The sequence below is a fragment of the Dromiciops gliroides genome, chromosome 3, assembly GCF_019393635.1.
Source record: "Dromiciops gliroides isolate mDroGli1 chromosome 3, mDroGli1.pri, whole genome shotgun sequence".
In the NCBI taxonomy this organism is placed as follows: Eukaryota; Metazoa; Chordata; class Mammalia; order Microbiotheria; family Microbiotheriidae; genus Dromiciops; species Dromiciops gliroides.
In genome coordinates, this window is record NC_057863.1 from 330,367,027 (window position 1) to 330,386,961 (window position 19,935).

The following is a 19,935-nucleotide window of genomic DNA, read 5'->3' on the forward strand; positions in this document are numbered from 1 at the left end:
TACATATGGATTTCTTCTCTCTATTCCTATTGTTTCCTAGGCAAGACTGGCCCATCCATCCTCCTTTTAGAACTTTTAACTATCCAAATCAAGAATATCTTTCCGGGGGCAGCTAGGTGGCGCAGTGGATAGAGCACTGGCCCTGGAATCAGGAGGACCTGAGTTCAAATACGGCCTCAAACACTTAACACTTACTGGCTGTGTGACCCTGGGCAAGTCACTTAACCCCAATTGCCTCACCAAAACAAAACAAAACAAAAAAGAATATCTTTCTGGCTTGTGCCATGATGGAACATTCTAATGCTTTGGGACTGTGTGCCAAAAACTACACAACATTTGCCCATGTGCCATCTGGGAACTAAAAAAAAAAACAAATAAAAACAAAACTCTTCCCAAAATATACATGCACTGGATTATAACTGGCTTTATTGTGGGTTTGGAATGTGTAGACTATAGTAAAGATTCAAATGAGATGAGGGGACATATTGGGGGACTCTGGATCATTTTTTTTTTTAGAAAAGCTGTGATTTCACTGATAAAGGAAATCTCAGTGAAGCAATTCCCTCTATAAATGCAAATGAGTATGTGCTCTGTGAATTACAGTCTTGGAGAACTTCCTGGATCGTTGAGAGGGTTAAGTGTCTTGTCCAGGTTGATATAGCCAGTATATGTCAAAAGGCAAGACTTGAACCCAGGGTTTCCTTACTGTAAGGGTAATTCTTTTTTTGCTTTTGTTTGCGGCAGGGCAATGAGGCTTAAGTGACTTGCCCAGGGTCACACAGCTAGTAAGTGTCAATGGTCTGAGGCCGGATTTGAACTCAGGTCCTCCTGAATCTGGGGCCGGTGCTCTATCCACTGTGCCACCTAGCTGCCCCTGTAAGAGCAATTCTTTATCCTCAGTGATGTGCTGTCTTCAAGCAAATTGAAGTGAAGCAGTTTAGGAGCAAAACCAGAAGAGCTGTGGGGAGAGGAGAGTGAAGAGGAAGCTGTTAGAAGGAAACTGTCAATTAAATAAAGAGGAGAAAGTTGTTAAGGGGCAAGAAGGGAAGATAGAAGCCATTTTACAAAATGTTTTGGTTTCCTGGGCTCTAGGTTCAGGGTAAGAGACAGAGACTGGATCAGGAAGACTTCTTTCTGTAGGGGAGTGAGGCCCCCGGAAGGTATTATTGCTGATATTTCAAGGGGCTACCTAAGTCTAGCCTAGCTTTAATGGAGGAAGGAGGGGTAAGGTTGGGAGAAATGAGTCAGAAAGGACCAGTGATCAAGGGAGCCAAAGAGAAAGGGGGAAAGCGCCCTGGTTTGAACTGAAGGGAAAAAGGAAAAAGAGGAACTGGGAAGGAGAACTAGAGATGCCTGTAAACCCCTGTTTTATGTCAAGTAGGGCTGAGCAGCAAGTGAGTCATGAGACACCTTGTTCCAGTAAGTTGCATGGTTTGGTGTTTTGTACCCTGAAATGGAGAAAAGTTGTTTTGCACTTTAGATAACTGAGCTGGGCCTTAAAGGGAAGGATATATGGGAGAAGAAAGAGAGTAGAAAGGCTTTCATGCCAGGGGAGATACCTTTAAATATTTGAAAAAGGGAACTCGGGAGAAGAAATCTTCCAGTAGTAACTTAAAAACAATTGTTTAATATAGAATAATTTAGTTTCTACAGACCATAGATAAAATCTTGGTGAAACAAACAGGTAAATTACAGATACACATACACAGTGTATTTATAGAATCTATTTTCTTTCATTTTAATAATATATCTGGCTTCTCTCTTCAAATTCCTCCTGGCTTCCCTTCAAGGTCAGCCTCTCTCTCTCTCTCTCTCTCTCTCTCTCCTCTCTCTCTCTCTCTCTCTCTCTCTCCTCTCTCCTCTCTCTCTTCCTCCCTCCCCTCCCTCTCCTTCTCTTTCTTTCTCTCCCCTCCCCCTCCTCCCCCTCTTTCTTCTCTCTTCTCTTCTGACACTTACCAACTCTACACATATACAACCAAAGATTCACACAATTCCTACTTTCTCCCTCTCCATGTCACCACTCCCATAACCACTTGGGCTCCTTTGCAGTGCCTACTCTGCCCCACCCAGCAGTTAAGAAATATCCTAACCTCTCCTTTATAGCCACCCAGAAGGTGGTAAGATGGGAATCAATGACAGTAGACCTCTATTCAAAGTTGCCTCACCTAGAGGCAGATGTATTGTCTTCCACTGGGTTTTCTAGCCTTGACAGCCAATCCTTAGACAACAGACAGTCCTTTTACCTCCAGCCTTTCTAAATTGCTAGGAACTTCTAGACACTGTGTTCTGCTGACATAACTTGAGAATACAGGATTACCTCCACAGTAGGATGAGGCAGGATTTTGTCAGTAGAAAGACTAAAATTATTTTCAGGAGCCAAGAGATAATATTATCAAAATCCTAGTCAACTCAACTCAACACGCAAACCCCCCACTTTTTCAATATCAACTATGTTTAAGTCACAGTAATCAGATTGTAGGTGTATGTGTATGCAAATCTCTGCAATAGACTTCCTATTTTCTAATAGCTAGAAAGTAAGATTGTTGAGAGTTTTAATCACTATTTTCCAGCCCTCTGGACATTTGGGACTTTATAGGAAGCAGTGACACAAGGCATAAAAAGTAAAGACTCATAATTTGAGTAATTTTCTTTTTCCTCTTCCCCTCCCCCACTTCTTCCACCTCCAATCAGATCTGTGGATTCTTTGGGGGGGGAGCAAAGAGGGTTAAGTGACTTGCCCAGGGTCACACAGCTAGTAAGTGTCAAATGTCTTATGTCAGATTTTAACTCAGGTCTTCCTGAATCCAGGGCCAGTGCTTTATCCACTGCACCACCTAGCTGCCCCTGTGGATTCTTTTTTTTGGTGGGGCAATGGGGGTTAAGTGACTTGACCAGGGTCACACAGCTAATAAGTATCAAGTGTCTGAGGCCAGATTTGAACTCAGGTACTCCTGAATCCAGGGCCAGTGCTTTATCCACTGTGCCACCTAACTGCCCCCCTGTGGATTCTTAATAGGTCATTTTTATATAACACTTTAAGGTTTACAAAACTCTACCATCCTCACCATAACTCTATGAAGTAGGTAATACAAATTTAATTATCTCCATTATCCAACTGAGGAAACTGAGGCTCAGAGATGTGAACTGATTTGCCCATCATAGCACACCTACTAAGTTTAAGGGTCAGGAGGTGAACCCAAGTCTTCTATTTCTAAAATCAGTTCTCTTTTCACTCCACCACACTAATTTCAGACTATCTCAAACTGGTCCCCTCCTCTTCATTCCCACTGGCATCTTCCTAGACCTTATCACCTCACTCCTGGAAAGCCTCATTATTAGTGCCCCCTACCAATTAGTCTTATTCCCTTTAGTCTCTTTCCCTCTAATTCAGCCTATATTCATTCGCACAAACATTTGAAAGTATCACTTTGATCATGTCACTCTATCACTCAGAAACTTTCAATGGCTCCCCATCACCTTCTCCCAATAAGGTCAAACTCCTTATCTTATATTCAAGGCTCACCACAAGCTTATTCTACCCTATCTTTCTCTCCTTATCTCTTACTACTACCCAATATGAATTCTGTGTTCCATTGGACACACCTTTACATTCTCTGAAAAATTCTATGTCACTTCTAAGGTCTTTAATCATTCAGTTTCCTGTCTCCTCCTGCCCCATCTTTGACCATCAAACATTTTTCCTATACTTCAAGTCCCAACTCAAATGCTACTTCTTTCATGAAGACTTCTCTGACCACACCAGATGAAAATAATTCCTCCCTCCACTGAACTTAACATAGCATTTTGTTTTTCCCCTTCATATGATTCATCACATATGGCCTCATACTGAAGTCATTTGTACCTATTTTTGATCCTTCTCGAAATCTCCAAAAAAGGTAATTCTTTGTATCCTCTAGAGTAGTTTGGATATAGGAGATGCTTAATACATATCTATTGAATGGATAAATAGTATTTGGACCAGATTTGGAATACATGTTTGGGTCATATACTGAAGAAAGGATTCTTCAAAAAAAAAAATATATATGTAGCTAACCACATGTGCTGCTATATGATCATTTCCTAGATGCAGGGCTGGGCAAACTATAACATATGACAAAGGTACCAGTATGGCAGGGCTGAGATACATCATGAAACAGTGGAAATTTTTCTTTGGTATTCTCTTTTGCTTTATTCAACTGCAACTCCACTGTCTACCACCTTACTCATTTCTCAGCATCTTATTGCAGAATCCTATTGCTTCACTTTCAGATGGTACCTTAAATCTATGACATCATAGAGCAGAACTCCCCCACTTCCCACCTGCCTCCTGAACCCAAACTAAGACCGTACAAATGGAACTTTGTCCCTGGTTGCTGAAATTTAAAAGGGGAACTGTTAGCACTTGCAGACCTTAAGCAGCTTTAAAACCAAGTTTAACACTTAGTTAACAAGAATAATTGGTTAAAATATGAAGCAATCGGGGCAGCTAGATGGCGCAGTGCATAGAGCACCGGCCCTGGAGTCAGGAGTACCTGAGTTCAAATCCGGCCTCAGACACTTAACACTTACTAGCTGTGTGACCTTGGGCAAGTCACTTAACCCCAATTGCCTCACTAAAAAGAAAAAAAATATGAAGCAATCGAGTTGGTAGCTTTTCCTCCCAGTAGCCACACCTCACTTTAGCTCCTAACTAGTCTAGCTCTGGTTCCTTACCAATAGAAGTCTCATGATATACTATTCTTTTTTCCCTACCCCCTTCCCCCTACCTTCCACCTACCACTGTAAGTGGTGCATTAGATAGATCACCAGGCCCGGAGTCAGAAAGACCTGAGTTTGGATCTCGCTTCAGATACTTCCTAGGTGTGTGACCCTAATCAAGTCACTTAACTACTATCTTCCTCAATTCCCTCAACTGTAAAATGGAAGAAAACAATAGAACCTGCCTCCTAAGGTTATTGTGAAGATTAAATGAAATAATATTTGTAAACCACTTTGCATAATCCATAGCATGTAGTGTTGTTGTTGTTCAGTCATGTCTGATTTTTTGTGACCCTGTATGGAGTTTTCTTGGCAAAGATGCTAGAGTGGTTTTTCATTTCTTTCTCCAATTGATAAAGGCAAACAAAGATTAGGTGACTTGCCCAGAGTCACACAGCTAGTGAGTGTCTGAGGCCAGATTTGAACTCAGGTTTTCCAGGCCTAGTGCTCTATCCATTGAGCCACCTAGCTGCCTCCACATAGTAAATGTTCATAAATCTTTATTTTCTTTCTTCCTTCCCTCTCTAACTCAAAGAACAGGTTAGAACTTAAAAGGCTTTGGGGATAAACCAATACAGCCCACTTATCTTATTGGTCGGCCTGGAAAGGTCAGATGATTTGTACAAAGTAAGACAGCAAGCCAGGATAGTGCCACTGAATGAAAAAGGAACACAAATCAAGGCTTCTTAGACACATGGTACTTTCTAGGCATTTTAATTAAATGACCTAGAGAAGGAGTGGGGAGAATACAAAAAGGTACACGTCAAGATCACTGTGGTGTCACACAGGTGCAAGAGTCTTGTGTGTCTCAAAGGCAGGTGCAGGTGAGGAACCCAGTGCATGAAAATCCAGGAGGTCAAGTTCATTGGTGGCCTTCTCATGAATAATAGCTTGTATGGAGAGCAGGGCTGGTCATTGCAACAAGAGTTACCAGTTGATCCCTAAAGTTCAGGGGTATGTGTTGGAGCCAAAGGGGCCTGTCCTTTTGAGCTTTTGGCTTTAACGTGTGGGTGACTCCTAAGAGGACTTCCAGAAGCTGGAGAGAGAGAAAAGAAAAAAAAAATCAGAACTATGACTCCCAATAGTTTGGCATGCTCCAACTGGAGCCTTTGCTAGGTTTTGTATATGCAGTTAGTTATCCCTTCCACATCTAGACTTTCCCCATCAGGGTTCTGACATATCTTGGGTCGACATAAGAAACTAAATGGGAATTTGGGGTGAGTTTTGTGGAAGCTGCACATGACATAAGACCAGCAGATGACACAGAAAATGCTTGGAAACTCAGAAATGCAAATATATATGCATGGTATTGTATAAATATCAACATATTTTATCTTTTACTGCTGTAAACATCCCATAGAAGAAAAAGAAAAAAAATCTGGACTTCTTCTCTGGTACAAATGGAGGGCCAAAAAATTGTATATGCATTTTCTAGATCAAGAGAGCACCATGCATCCTAACCACAGAGAAGTGTAAGGGATAACTGCACTTGATTTAGCTTTCTGTTTTTAACTCAGTTGCCCAAATTGTAACAGTCTTAAAATCAATTGATGAGAAAGACATTGCAGTTATGTTGTAGAACTATAACTAAAAGAACCAGTTTCAAATCTTACATGGTGGTATTCAGGTTGGGTTTTTTTTTTCTTATTAAGGAACAGATATTTGGACTTTACAGTAAACTTTGGATTATTCAGGGTCTAATTATTGATTTGGTAGCTTCCCTGGGCCTCTCACTTCTCCTTCTCCAATATCTTTGGTAAATGGACTAAGCTGTCTTCCTTCACAGTAATATGGAGCTAGGGCAGCTAGATTTTCCAATAATACCTCAAGCAGGCTGTCCCAAACTGAACTTCATCTTCCCCCTAAAAGCTTTTCTTTTTGACTTCCCTATTTCAATGAATGGTACCACCATTCCCTCAACTTAACCAGACTAGAAACCCTTACATCTCCAATTGGCCACCAAATCCTATATATTCTACCGCCCTCTCCCCATTATAGAAAACATCATGATCCGCTCTGCAACATAGGCTGGCCATTGGAAGTACTTAGTTATAGACCCCTGGATGAACCATGAACCAACTGTGGCAGCTTGGAAAAATTACCACACTTCAGTAGGACAAGGAGACTGACTGATGTGATGACTGCAATGATGTAAAGGGAAACAATATTGAAAGACTTCAGAATTCTGATTAATGCAGTGACCCATCATGCTTTCAGAGGCAGCTGGTGGTGCAGTGGATAGAGCACTAGAATCAGGAAGACTTGAATTTAGATCAAACTGTGTGCCCCTGGCCAAGTAATTTAATTTCTCCATGCCTCAGTTTCCTCAACTGCAAAATGGGGATTAAAATAGCATATACCTATTGATGTGAGAATCAAATGAGATAATATTTATAAAAAGTACTTAGCACAATGTCTAGTACATAGTAAATTTATATAGATATAGATATAGATATATAGACATGGATATATAAATATAGATATAGTGTGTTTATACATATACAAATACATATACACACGTGTGTATATGAATTTCGTTCCTGTCTACCCTCCCTTTCAGAAGACCAGTGGAGAAGTATATCCCCTACTTCTCAGAAGAGGAGTGTGGAATGAGGCATATACACTTGTTTGCTGTATGGGAGGGATCTGGAGGTGGGGAACAGAGGGAAAGAAGCAGTAAGAAGTGATAGTCATCTGAGGGAAAGAGTATCAATAAAGCTTTTTTTTTTTTTTTAAATCACTTTTCCTGTTGGAGCTGTATTTTCATCACCTGGAGTGAGAATAGGTAATGCCCATAGCTCACTTCTTAAATTCTGCTTATTCTCCAACTTAGTTCTTTAGACTCTGTTATTACATGACAGGGAGGTATACTCTATCTCTGGAAGAATATATATTAAAAAAAAAGAACCACCCTTTTTTTTTTTTCAGGAATAAGTTCATGGTCATTAAAAGCACTTCGTAGTTTTCCAAAGTAAGTATGTCCATGTTTCTCCTCCTCCTGAATTCTGATACCAACTCACTGTTCAAAGCATCTGTCCAAGACATAAGTATTTTTAGACCACTTCAATGGGTTATCCATCCAACCAAAAATTATAATCTAGACCTGAGTTCCAATCCTGCCTCAGTTAATTAATAGTTGTGTAACCCTGGCCAAGTCACTTTACCACATTCAGTGTCAGTTTCCTCATCTGTAAAATGGGGATAATAATAACACCTACCTGGCCTCAGACACTTGACACTTATTGGCTGTGTGGCCCTGGGCAAGTCACTTGGCCCCAAAACACACAAACAAACAAATCAAATCAAATCAGTACCTGTTCCTATTTTAAATAATAATAATAATAATAATACCTACCTCTTAGGATTGTTGTGAGGATCAAATGAGATGATATTTGTAAAGCTCTTTGCAAACCTTAAATAAATGCTACATAAATGCTGGCTGTTATAGCTATTACTATCAGACAATAAGCATTCTTCACATTTTTCTATGAAGATATTCCAAATTCTTTTGATCTTATTTAGGATTGCTCTGCAATACTCTGGGGCTCAAAGTAATTAGCCTGACATCTACAAACAGGAACACCTGGAAGACCTCTTTACCTACAAGGAATCCCTCATCTGTTTGTATTCTGTGCTATGTATCCTGAAAAGTTGAGCAGTAAGCACCTTTGGCAAACATTACCTCCCTCTGTTTTACATGTCACTTGTTATTAATAACCAGGGGGTCATCAAACAGATAGGTGGTCATATCTTTCGAGGAATTACACAATTTTGACAAGATATATTGGAGAAACCCTTTTGGAGGAGAGTCTTTTAAAGTAGTGAAAAATCAAATTCATTTTAAGAATCAGCAAGCAGTGGGTCCTTGCAATGTTTTTAGACCTTTCTGTCAATTGTGTGTAACTAAAGATGTGCTTTGCTATAATATTGTTTTCCAAAGCCTGATTATTCCCTTCTCAAATCAGGTCATATCTGGTACTAAGATCAAAGATACTAAAGATGCTTTCTGTACTTATATCGATTATCCTTATGAAGATTTTGTAGAGATGGGAAAGTAGGCATATGAGTGGGTACTTGTGGATATTTTCTCAGTTATCTTTTTAAAATAAGGCCTATAATTCCACACACCCCCAGCACCCCACAAATGTCTGGCATTTCCCTCACTTTTAGCTATCTGAAGAACTGATCTCTCAATGTCCTCAAAATTATGTTATGTCCAGAGTGGGTTTCCTCTATGATTAGGTATCTAGGCAAGGTGCTATTCCCATCTCTGTTTTATTTAGTGTCATTTCTACTTCTTTAAGCAACATATCAGAGCCTATGAAATGAGAATATAAATGGGGTGGTTCTACTGTCTATGATGGAGGATACAGCAATCTTTACAGATTCCCTACCCCACATTTTTGTCTTTTTTTTTTTCTTGTGGTCAATCCATTTTCATCCTTAAATGCTTTTAGGATTATCTGGTTTAATTGGGCCCCATGCTAAACTTTTTGGAAACCAATTTTTCTCTTTACTCTTTCTCTGTGATTTATGAAATGATATTACTCATCATCTTCTATCATCCTCTTCTGTAAAATTTCACAAATAAGTTTATACTCTAAACCAGTTTTTCCCTTATCTACCATATTTCTCTGCTTGCCAAGGAAATACTTTTTTTCTGACTAAGACAGTTTCCAGGCTTTTATGGTATTCTTATTCTAAGGACATCTTTACATTGGTTAAAATGCTTTAAGAAATGTTGATAATCTATGTCAATGTCTGTTCTTTTATCCATTTTCCACTTCCAGATTTTAGTTACCCAACTTGAATGCCATAATTTCTTATTTTTATTCTTTCTTTTGATTTGGTATTGCTTTTTATCTTTGTTCTATCAAGTTAGTGGTCTGACTGTACACAGAAAGCTGATTTCAAAGTGATTCCCTCACAGCAACTAGTCATTTCCTCTCTGTGAAAACATAATCAATTTCATTATCTGCGATGTTATTTTAAAAAATATCTTGCCTCTCTTCTTGTAGAAAGTATTATAAACCTTTGACCTATCTTATTTCTTATTCCTAAACCATATTTATGTGTATGCACACATGCATGCACATGTACATATACACAAAGATGTCTGCATATATACACATAAATATATTATGTAATGCATATCTTATGTTACATAAAATATACACACATAGATATGCATACACATATAGATGCATGTATATTGATAAATATAGTATATAATATAATTAATATAATATATAGATATGTATGTATACCTATAAATATGAGTATACATATGTATATGCATATAGATATTGATAAATATATAATACGCATACATATACATAGATATACAGATAGATACATGTTGATAAATATATAGTGTAATTAATATAATACATCTATACATAAATATGTACACGTTTACATATAGATATGTATGTATATACATTTCTATGTGTATATGTACACACATATCTTCCATGTCCACTTATGTATTAAAGTATATGGTGATTTAATTTGGAGGGTCTTACTAAGATTTCAGGCTCTTTTGGTCTCCTTGTGAGTGTTGATTTACATTGGCCTTCCCATATTCACATACTCACACTGAAAGTTCAAAACATGAATAAAGTTTCTGGAAATACTATTAGTAACTTCCCATCTGACCTCAGTTTCATAATCTGTAACATGAAGGAATAGGACAACACGCCCTCTGAAGTCCCTCCAAGCCCCAAAGCTCTGAATTGTGTTTTGTAGATACCAAATGCATATCACATAACACTCTATGTCCCTAGAGCTATGCAGAGTAGCTTTAGTTGTTGCTTCTACTTCTTAAGTTGTAGAAAAGGACAAATATGAAAAAGAATACTTTAGACGAAGACAATATTAGTGACAGGACAGGACTGGGGGACTCTGAGGCTTTGTTTCAGAAACTTTAGTAGATGTCAGGGAGTTCTAAGTACTCCTAACTTTGAATCAACTGTAAAATGATCCTAACAGGTGCAGGATGATCGGGAATCCCAGCCACCAGGGGAGAGGGACATTCCAAGGTCACCAGATCATATTTAGTGACATGAAGAACATCACGTTGTAATGGAGAAAAACCCTGTGCTGGCCCAAGCTCAGCCTCTGAATGAATCACTGTAAGAAACAGAAAAGTCACCTAATTATTCTGTGTATAAAATTGAAATGATAGAAATCACAAAATCTTATAAAATTGAAGCAATTGTAACAGTCATTGTATTATACCACTAGTATATATCATATTAATAGTATATTAATATGTTATAATACCTTGGCAATGATTACATGATATTGCATATTATGTTAATAGTATATTAATAATGTCATATTGTGTTATTTTGATTATATATTAATAACATGATATTATATTGTATTAATAATTAATAATATATTGTGTTAATAGTATGTGAATAACATAATATTATATTAACAATGATATACTAGTATATATTATATTGATGGCATGTATTTAGAACTTTAAAGTTGGCAAAGCATTTTATACATATTATCTCATTTGATCATCTTAACAACCCTGTGAGATGAGTTCTATTATTATCCCCATTTTAAAGATGAAGAAACTAAGACTGAGAGTGATTAAATGACTTGCCTACGGTCACACAGTAAGTGTCCAGGGCAGGATTTAAGCTCAGGTCTTCCTGATTCCAATCTCAGCATTCTATCTGTCATCCTCTTTTATAGAGAATTTTCTATTATGACTATCCCTCATCGCTTCAAAGGGATACTTGAATTTTAGATCTGATGAAGTCTTGAGAGACTAACCAATCTGGTGCACTTATAAAGGAAGAATCAGAGGCCTAAAAAAAAAGGTTGCATCTTAAAGTGACTTGCTTAAATTGATATAGTTAGAAGTGCCAGGATTTGTCCCTAGTTCTCCTGACTCCCAATCCAGCGTTATTTCTACATCATCATTCTTTCTTCAGAAGACAACATGGTCACCATAGCAGGGTGATAGAGAAGAACAATGAGAAAGGTTGAATATGAACAGAATGGGAAGATGGGAGAGAGAGAATCTGGGTAGGCCTAAGGTGGTCAGCAAAGTGACAAAGCTCACCAGTTCACTAGATGGAATGCTGCTTTGAGAGATGCATTTTATATCTATAAAACAAAATTCATAGTTTTAAGAGCTGTAGGGAACTTCAAAGATCCCCTGGTCCAAAGCCCTCATTTTGCCAATGAACCAGAAAGGTTAAGTGATTTGCTTGAGGTCACACAGCTAGTAAGTAGAATGGCTGAAACTCGAATTCAGGCCCTGTGGCTCCAAACCCAGAGTTCTTCCTGGCTTTTTCACTCTGCCTCTCCTCTGTAATTATCCTGCTCATTCTACAATAACTAATCAGTATAATGATCATGATATAATTTGTCTCTTAAAATATGCAATCATTCATTAATGTCCATTCTACAGTCATAGATATCACGCCGTTCTCATTTTGAAACCTTGCATCTGGAGAAACATCCCCCACAGATCCCCTTTTTGAGCAGAGAAGTGGATGGGCAGTGGGGGTGACCTTGAGCTAACCTGACTAAAATTGAAGGTGTCTGCTGGATATTAATAGAAAAAAAGGTTGGATGGGCAGGATGGGGCTAGATAACGAAGGGCCTTCAGAGCTGGATAGAAAAATCTGTTTAGACAAGGCAATAGGCAATAGTGTGCTAGACTGGGACCTGAGAGCTCAAAAGAGCTGATTGTTAAATTTTCAGTGTGAGTATTTACACCTTAGAAATTGGCAAATGCAGGGGCAGCTAGGTGGCAAAATGGATAAAGCACGAGCCCTGGATTCAGGAGGACCTGGGTTCAAAATTGACCTCAGACACTTGGCACTTACTAGCTGTGTGACCCTGGGCAAGTCACTTAACCCTCATTTCTAAGGAAAAAAAAGAAAAGAAAAAAATTTTAAAATTGGCAAATGCTACAAATCAGGGATTGATTTATTGTTTTGTTAATTTTATTGTCTAGACTTAAGAAAGTGATAGAAAATGTTAGTAATGCAAATTAAACTTAAAAGTGTGTCTTGGGGCACCTAGGTGGCACAGTGGATTCAGGAGGACCTGAGTTCCAATCCAGCCTCAGACACTTAACACTTACTAGCTGTGTGACCCTGGGCAAGTCACTTAACCCCAGTTGCCTCACCAAAAAAAAAAAGTGTATCATGCTTCCTGAAGGTATATTTCCTCCTTGGCATGAACCAATTGTTAAACTGTTACCAATTGTTAAATTGTTAAACATTTACCAGGCTACCCCAGCAATAGGCAATGAGGAGTTCCATGTGAGCCTCGGTTTCCTCATTATTAATATGAGAGAGCTGGATTAGATTGTCACCAAAGTCCCTTTTATCTGTGATTCTGCATTCTTTGCTCAAAAGTGTCTTCCTGGGAGATGTTCTCTGCATCAAATGCAATGGGATTTTCCTCAGGAAGACCCATGTAAGCTCTGGCCATAACTAGGTAGAGTCCCTTGGGGAAGTATCATAGCCTTGTGAGAGACCACTGTGGGAAAATATGCCAACAAGTCTCTGGAATTCATTGGGAGCTTTTTTTGTCCCGTTCTAGGCGAGGAAATCCCATGAGCAGCCCCAGGCAGCATGAGATTCATTTGAGGAAGTGCTGCTGCGCCACCTTGATAGGTGTGGTTTTCAGGGGAATGCCATCTTTGGGTACACCTCAATCAACTAACAGCAGGATCTGGTCAGGTTGGTGTCTGCTTCCCCCCTGAGTACAATGCCTAACAGATCCTCATCTCTGTCTTTGACAGTAAATCAGTCCAGCATTTTGGATCCTCCATGGGATGGGCATTTCCAAGGTCCAGAGAATACCCCTCTCCTTCCAGCTCCAGGCCCAAGGGACTTTTAGCATATTTCCAGTACTGACTAAAGGCCAATAAGACAGCCTGCCTAGAATAAATGTTGGCAGGTTTTTGGGTTGAACTAATGCCACAAATGATGTACTTCAGCCCTACCAGTCCCATCTAGCATTTAGCACAACTTTGCAAGCCAAGGAGAGCAATCTGCCAGTCCACACAAGTAATTAACTAGCCCATAGTATATAAACAGGGGGACAGGTGAGATGGACCAGTAATGTCAGTGGTATAGAAATGAGGAAACTCCCTCTACTAAGGCAGGTCAGATCTTCCTTTGCAACATAGTCTTAGATAATGACCTAGAAAACTCAGAGGTTAAGTGACTTGATTAGGATCACACAGTCAGAGAAAGGACTTAAACCCATGTCTTCCTGTCTCCAAGACCTGATCTTTGTCTACTATACCACACTATAAATTACATACATATATACATACATATCTTATGTACATATAAATCACATACACACAGAATACACAGTATGTGTATATAATGTGTGCATATATTATAATATTAATGTAATGTATGTATAATGTGTATATATAAATATATTTGTAACATTATAAATCACACATATTTTACATACATATACACATTGATATTATACATATAAAATAAATTACACACATACAGAATGTGACAAATGTATTATGAGTATGTGTGTATAGACAAATGTATATAATCGTCATACCATACATTACATTTACATGTATATATTTTACATGCACCATACACACATATTTACATGTATACACTCACATACATATTATACATGCATATACATGCCTATAAACCACACATATAGAATATGGAAAATGTATTATAAGTATGTGTGCATAGATAAATGTATAGGTTTACCATAATAGAAATTACACATCTACATATCCTACATACGTGTTACATATACACACATATTTACGTGCATATACACATATATCTTGCCACTGGACCCAGATGGCTCCAGAAAAGAGAGTGAGGTTGGTGACCATTTCACTGCAAGTCATGACATCGCCCCAACATCATGGTCCTTTTTGAGAATGAAGGACAAACAACATACACATACCTTTAAATTACACACATACAGAATATTCGAATGCATTATGTTTGTATGTGTATATATATGTATACGTAAATATACTTGGTTCTTTAAGGAAGACAAAGTTACTGAACATCTACATAGCATACATTATGAGTACGTTACTATATGCCAAGTTGGGTTAGCATCTCTTAATTAGGGAGTTCCATTATGATGCTGGCATCCCCAAGGGAAAATACTTTTTCGATTATCTGGGCCTGGTCCCTGAAAGCAAAATTAATGGTAGGCTCTTCCCAGCCACATGCACCAGCCATCTGCACACCACAGGCATGGTCAGGAGTGCCCCCTTCCTTGAGTAGGCATGTACTTACACGGGGCTGGGGGGTCTTAAACCAGATGGCTGTGCCCGTGTTAGAACTTCCCTCATCTCATATACTCCCCTTCACTCCCATAATCCATAAATGATCCTGGCAACTCTGCAAAATCTTCCAATACAAGACTGGTAGAGTCCTCACCCAGGCCATCGCTGCCAAGTCGAGATGCCCTGACCGGGGCTGGGGCAGCAGGGGCAGCAGGGACTGGAGGAGAAGGGAGTGGGGAAACTTTCACAGACAGAGGGTGAGGAGGGAGGGCTGGTTCCTTGCTTTCCTCAGCCTCCTTCTCGGCTTCAGGCTCTGAGGAAGAGGAAGCAGGACCTAGGACATGATAGAGGCTGGGGAGGCGGATGTCAAAACGCAGGCCAAACTTGGCAAAGAGCTTGTCGTTGAGGGCATACAGCTTCTCTGAGATGTCGTAGCCGAGCAGGGCCGAGAAAAGGCGGGAGATGTAGCGCTCTTTGTCCAGAAGGTGGTAGAAGGTCTTGCGCGGCCAGGAAATGTAGGTGCAGTCTGTCTCAGCAGTGAGGGTGACCTAAGGGTAGATGTTGCAAGAAGACGAACATTAGGCTAGGGGTTTCCTGGTGCCTTTAACAGTTCTGTGATCAGAAAATTATTTTAGGTGAAGATCATGTGTGCTAAATTAATTTCCCCATTGTATTAAATGTTTGTTAGGTGCTTACTATGAGCCAGGCACTGTGCAAAGTGTTGGGGATACAGAAAGAGGCAAAAGACAGGACCTGCCCTCAAGTTCTCTACAATCTAATGGGGGAGACAACATGTAAACAAATTTATACAAAGCTTTCTTCTGATACTTGGGCAGCTAAGTGGTGCAGTGGTTAAAAATCTGTGGCCTGGAGTTAGGAAGACTAATCTTTGTGAGTTCAATCTGGTCTTAGATATTTACTAGCTGTATGACCCTGGGCAAGACATTTAACCTTATTTGCCTCAGTTCCTCATCTGTAAAATGAGCTGGAGAAGGAAACGACAAACCACTCCAGTATCTTTGCCAAGAAAACCCCAAATGGGGTTGGGCACTAGTGAAACAACTTAAATACCAACAAAACCTCTGATACTGTCACTACCCCAGTGCAGGCCTTCATCACCTCACACCTTGACTATTGCCACGGTCCTCTGGTTGCTGCCCTTAGTGCTGACTGGTCTCTGCAAATACATTTCATCATGTATCTAAGGCAATTTCATCAAATTTCAATTTTAATTTTAAATTTAAAGATCAAATTTCATATTGTATCTAAGGGGCATGAGTGTAGGCCAGTCTTCCAAAGACTTGAACATCTTGCATATAGCAAACACGTACATTGATAATAGCTCATTTGTTAGAGTACTTCATACTTTATAGAGGACTTTCTTAACAACAACAGCTTTAAGGCAAGTTAAATAAGAATTATTTTCAATGTACAGATCAGTCAATCAACAAATATTGATTAAGAGTTTATTATAAGGGGCAGCTAGGTGGCGCAGTGGATAGAGCACCGGCCCTGGAGTCAGGAGGACCTGAGTTCAAATCCGGCCTCAGACACTTAACATTTACTAGCTGTGTGACCCTGGGCAAGTCACTTAACCCCAATTGCCTCACTAAAAATAAAAAAAAAAATTAATTAAAAAAAAAAAAAAGAGTTTATTATAAGCCAGGCACAGTGCCAGGTATTGGGGTCACAAAGAGAAAAGCAAAATAGTCCCTGACTTCAAAGAGTTTACATTCCGGGGATATAAAACATACACATATGAATACATACATACATGCATACATGCACAATACATGCATATACATGTATACACATATATAATGTATAATGCAAGGTTATTTGGAGGGAGACACTAGCAGGTGGGGGGGCAACATATCAAGAAAGTCTTCCTGTAGAAGGTAAGTTAAGCTGCATTTTAAAAAGAAATTTGGATTCTAAGAGGCAGGGGTGAGAAGTGAGTGCATGCCAAGCAGAGGACACAGCCCATGGAAAAGCAAAGAGAAGGGAGGTGGAGTATTGTACATGAAGAGGAATAAGGGGGCAGCTAGGTGGCACAGTGGATAGAGCACCGCCCTGGAGTCAGGAGAACCTGAGTTCAAATCCAGCCTCAGACGCTTAACACTTACTAGCTGTGTGACCCTAGGCAAGTCACTTAACCACAATTGCCTCACAAAAAAAAAAAGAAAAGAAAAAAAAAGAAGAGGAATAAGAAGGCCATTTTTGGCTGGACTGAAGATAGCATGAAGGGGAGTATTTTGTATAATAGGGTTGGAGAGGTAGGTTGGAAGCAAGTTGTGAAGAAATTTAAATGCCCAGTGGAGGAGTTTATATTGGATCCTAGAGGTAATAGGGAATCATTGGAATTTGTTGAGTAGGAGAGTGGGATGGTCAGACCTGGGTTTTAGGAAAATCATTTTGGCAGCCCTGTGGAGGATGAATTGCAAGGGGATGAAGTTTGAGATAAGAAAACCAATTGGGAGGTGACTGAAAGAGTTAAGGTGAGAGATGATGAGGGCCTGAACTTGGGCGGTAGCTGAAGGAGAGAGAGGAGACATGAAAGAAAAGTTGTAAAATCAAACCCAACAAAATTTGGCCAGTGATTGGGCATGTGGAAGGAGCCAAGGGTGATGGCACATGTCGACAGCAGTAGGGAAGTTTGGCAATTCTCCGGTTCCATTTCACACCCTTAAGATTGTCAAAGTTGGAAAAAAAAAAAAAGGAAAATAGAAGAACTATGAGAACATAGAAATTTTATCATTTGGTTGATGGAGCTGTGAATTGGCCAGATCGTTCTAGAAAGCAATTCAGGACTATGTCCCCAAAGTCACTAAATGGTCTCTGGCTTCTGACCCAATGATGACAGTACTAGGTCTATATGCCAAAGAGATCAAAGAAAGAAAATAGCATCAATATGGTGAGCCCTTGGGGGAGGGTTTGGGGAGGAGAGGGAAACACCAGCCTATCTAAGGAGAGCAAAGGCAGTCAGGTCAGAAATGGAGCACTTCAAGCCAGTATCGGAACCAGGCATTCTGGCCTGGGTGAGATGGTGAAACTCAATTTCCTTTTTTTTTAAATTAAAAAAATATAAAAAAAATTTTACTGCACACAAATGTCTTGGTTACATTTATTAAGGAGACTCAATATCAGAAAAATATTGGGAAGGGTCTTTTCAGTTGAATTATACAACTGGAAAACATTTTGCAAGGGGTTGAGAAGGGATAGAAGGGAGAGGAAGGGGAGGCAATGAGTAGAAGCAAATTTTTCTAGGAGTGTGGTTGTGAAAGGGAGGAGAGACATAGAACAGTAATTTACTAGACAAGAGAAACATAGCTGATAGAGATTGAGTGACTTGACCAGGGTCAAACAGCTAGTATCAAAGAGCTAGGACTTGAACCCTGGTCTTCTGGCCCTAAGACCAGTGTGCCTTCCACTATACCATACTGTTTTTCAGATTATAAAGGAATTTGCCCAAGCTATCTCCATTCATTAACTCTACTTCTTATTTCATTCCTTTTTCTTTTTTTTCTTTTTTTTTTTTTTTTGCAGGGCAGTGAGGGTTAAGTGACTTGCTCAGGGTCACACAGCTAGTAAGTATCAAGTGTCTGAGGTCACATTTGAATTCAGGTCCTCCTGAATCCAGGGCTGGTGCTTTATCCACTGCGCCATCTAGCTGCCCCCTTTTCACTCCTTTTTCAACCCTGTAAGTTTGGTAGCACAAATTCTATCATCCCCATTTTGCAGGTAAGAAAAAAAAGGAGGCTAAATCCACAATTATGGCAGAGTAAAGAGCATATCTGACACTCAAACTTAGTTCTTTTTATTTCAAATCCAGTAAACTTTCCTCTATACATTCTGCTTCTTAAACTCATTTAGTACATATTTACACTTAATAAATGTTTGCTGAATGGATGAGCTTTCATTCTACTGGGGTTACATCTACTTTATGATGGTCAATTGTTGCTCACACAAACCTCAGCCTACTCCTACATGCCAGGCACCTATGGCTATCAGTGAAGAAGGGGGTTCCATGTCTCTAAGTATCTCTAAGGTCCACAGTGCCCTCAGTCTCTTCAGCCAACCAACCTACTGCCACCCTCACTGGGATAGATCAGAGAACAACAAAAGGCCACTCCAGGATCAGTACTCGTAGTAGCTAGGTGGCGCTATAAATTGAGTGCTAGATTGTTAGGAAGACCTGAGTTCAAATCTTGCCTCAGACGTTTACAGGCTCTGTGACTCTGAGCAAGTCACTTTACCTTACAAAGCCCCATCTGTAAAATGGGATAATAATAGTAACTACTTCCCAGAGTTTTTGTGAAGACCAAATGAGACAGCGTGTATAAATCACTTTGCAAACCTTAGAGCTCTCCATAAATGCTAGTTTTACAAGAAAAGACCCACTTTTGGTCAAGTTATCTGCCCAAGATCACATAGCTAGTCAGTGGCAAAGTTGGAACTTGAACCCAGCCCTTTAGACCATTCTAACTCTTTGCTTTAACTGTAAATTCATTTTTTCTAGTGGATGTGTCATCTCTCCAATAAGTCTCTAATGAACCCATCTGGGGTAGGGGCTGTGTCATACCTATTTGTATCCACCTCAGTGTCGGGCAGCTAGGGGGCACAGTGGATAGAGTAAAGCACTGGGCTTAGACTCAGAAAGATCAAAATTCAAATCTGACCCCAGACACTTACTAGATGTGTGACCCTGAGCAAGTCACTTAACTCTCATTGCCCCACAGGAAAAAAAATGATACACCTTCTGCTCTCAAAGAACTTACATTCTGTTGGGGAGAAGAGACATATAGTTATATGTTCTATACAAAATAAAAGCAAGGTAATGATGGTGGAAGGTTAATAGTTAGAATAGAGAGGCAGGATAAAAAAAAGTCTCC

General features: G+C 39.5%; 1 protein-coding gene across 3 annotated transcripts in view; it reads right to left on the minus strand.

Moving 5' to 3' along the window:
- Window positions 1–5,178: 5,178 nt before the first annotated feature.
- The window catches only part of POPDC2 (popeye domain containing 2), a 31,550-nt gene continuing 16,793 nt past the window's right edge, over window positions 5,179–19,935 (minus strand). The window contains exons 3-5 of one of the 3 annotated variants that reach the window (XR_006355484.1): window positions 15,054–15,591; window positions 10,748–10,890; window positions 5,179–5,794 (exon numbers count right to left, since the gene is read on the minus strand). Coding sequence is in view for 1 of the 3 variants with exons in the window: in XM_043991144.1 (XP_043847079.1) it covers window positions 5,700–5,794; window positions 15,198–15,591 (489 nt within the window). In the remaining 2 variants the exon portion in view is untranslated. The remainder of the gene's footprint in view (window positions 5,795–10,747; window positions 10,891–15,053; window positions 15,592–19,935) is intronic. The other 2 variants (XR_006355483.1, XM_043991144.1) reach the window with 2 other exon arrangements.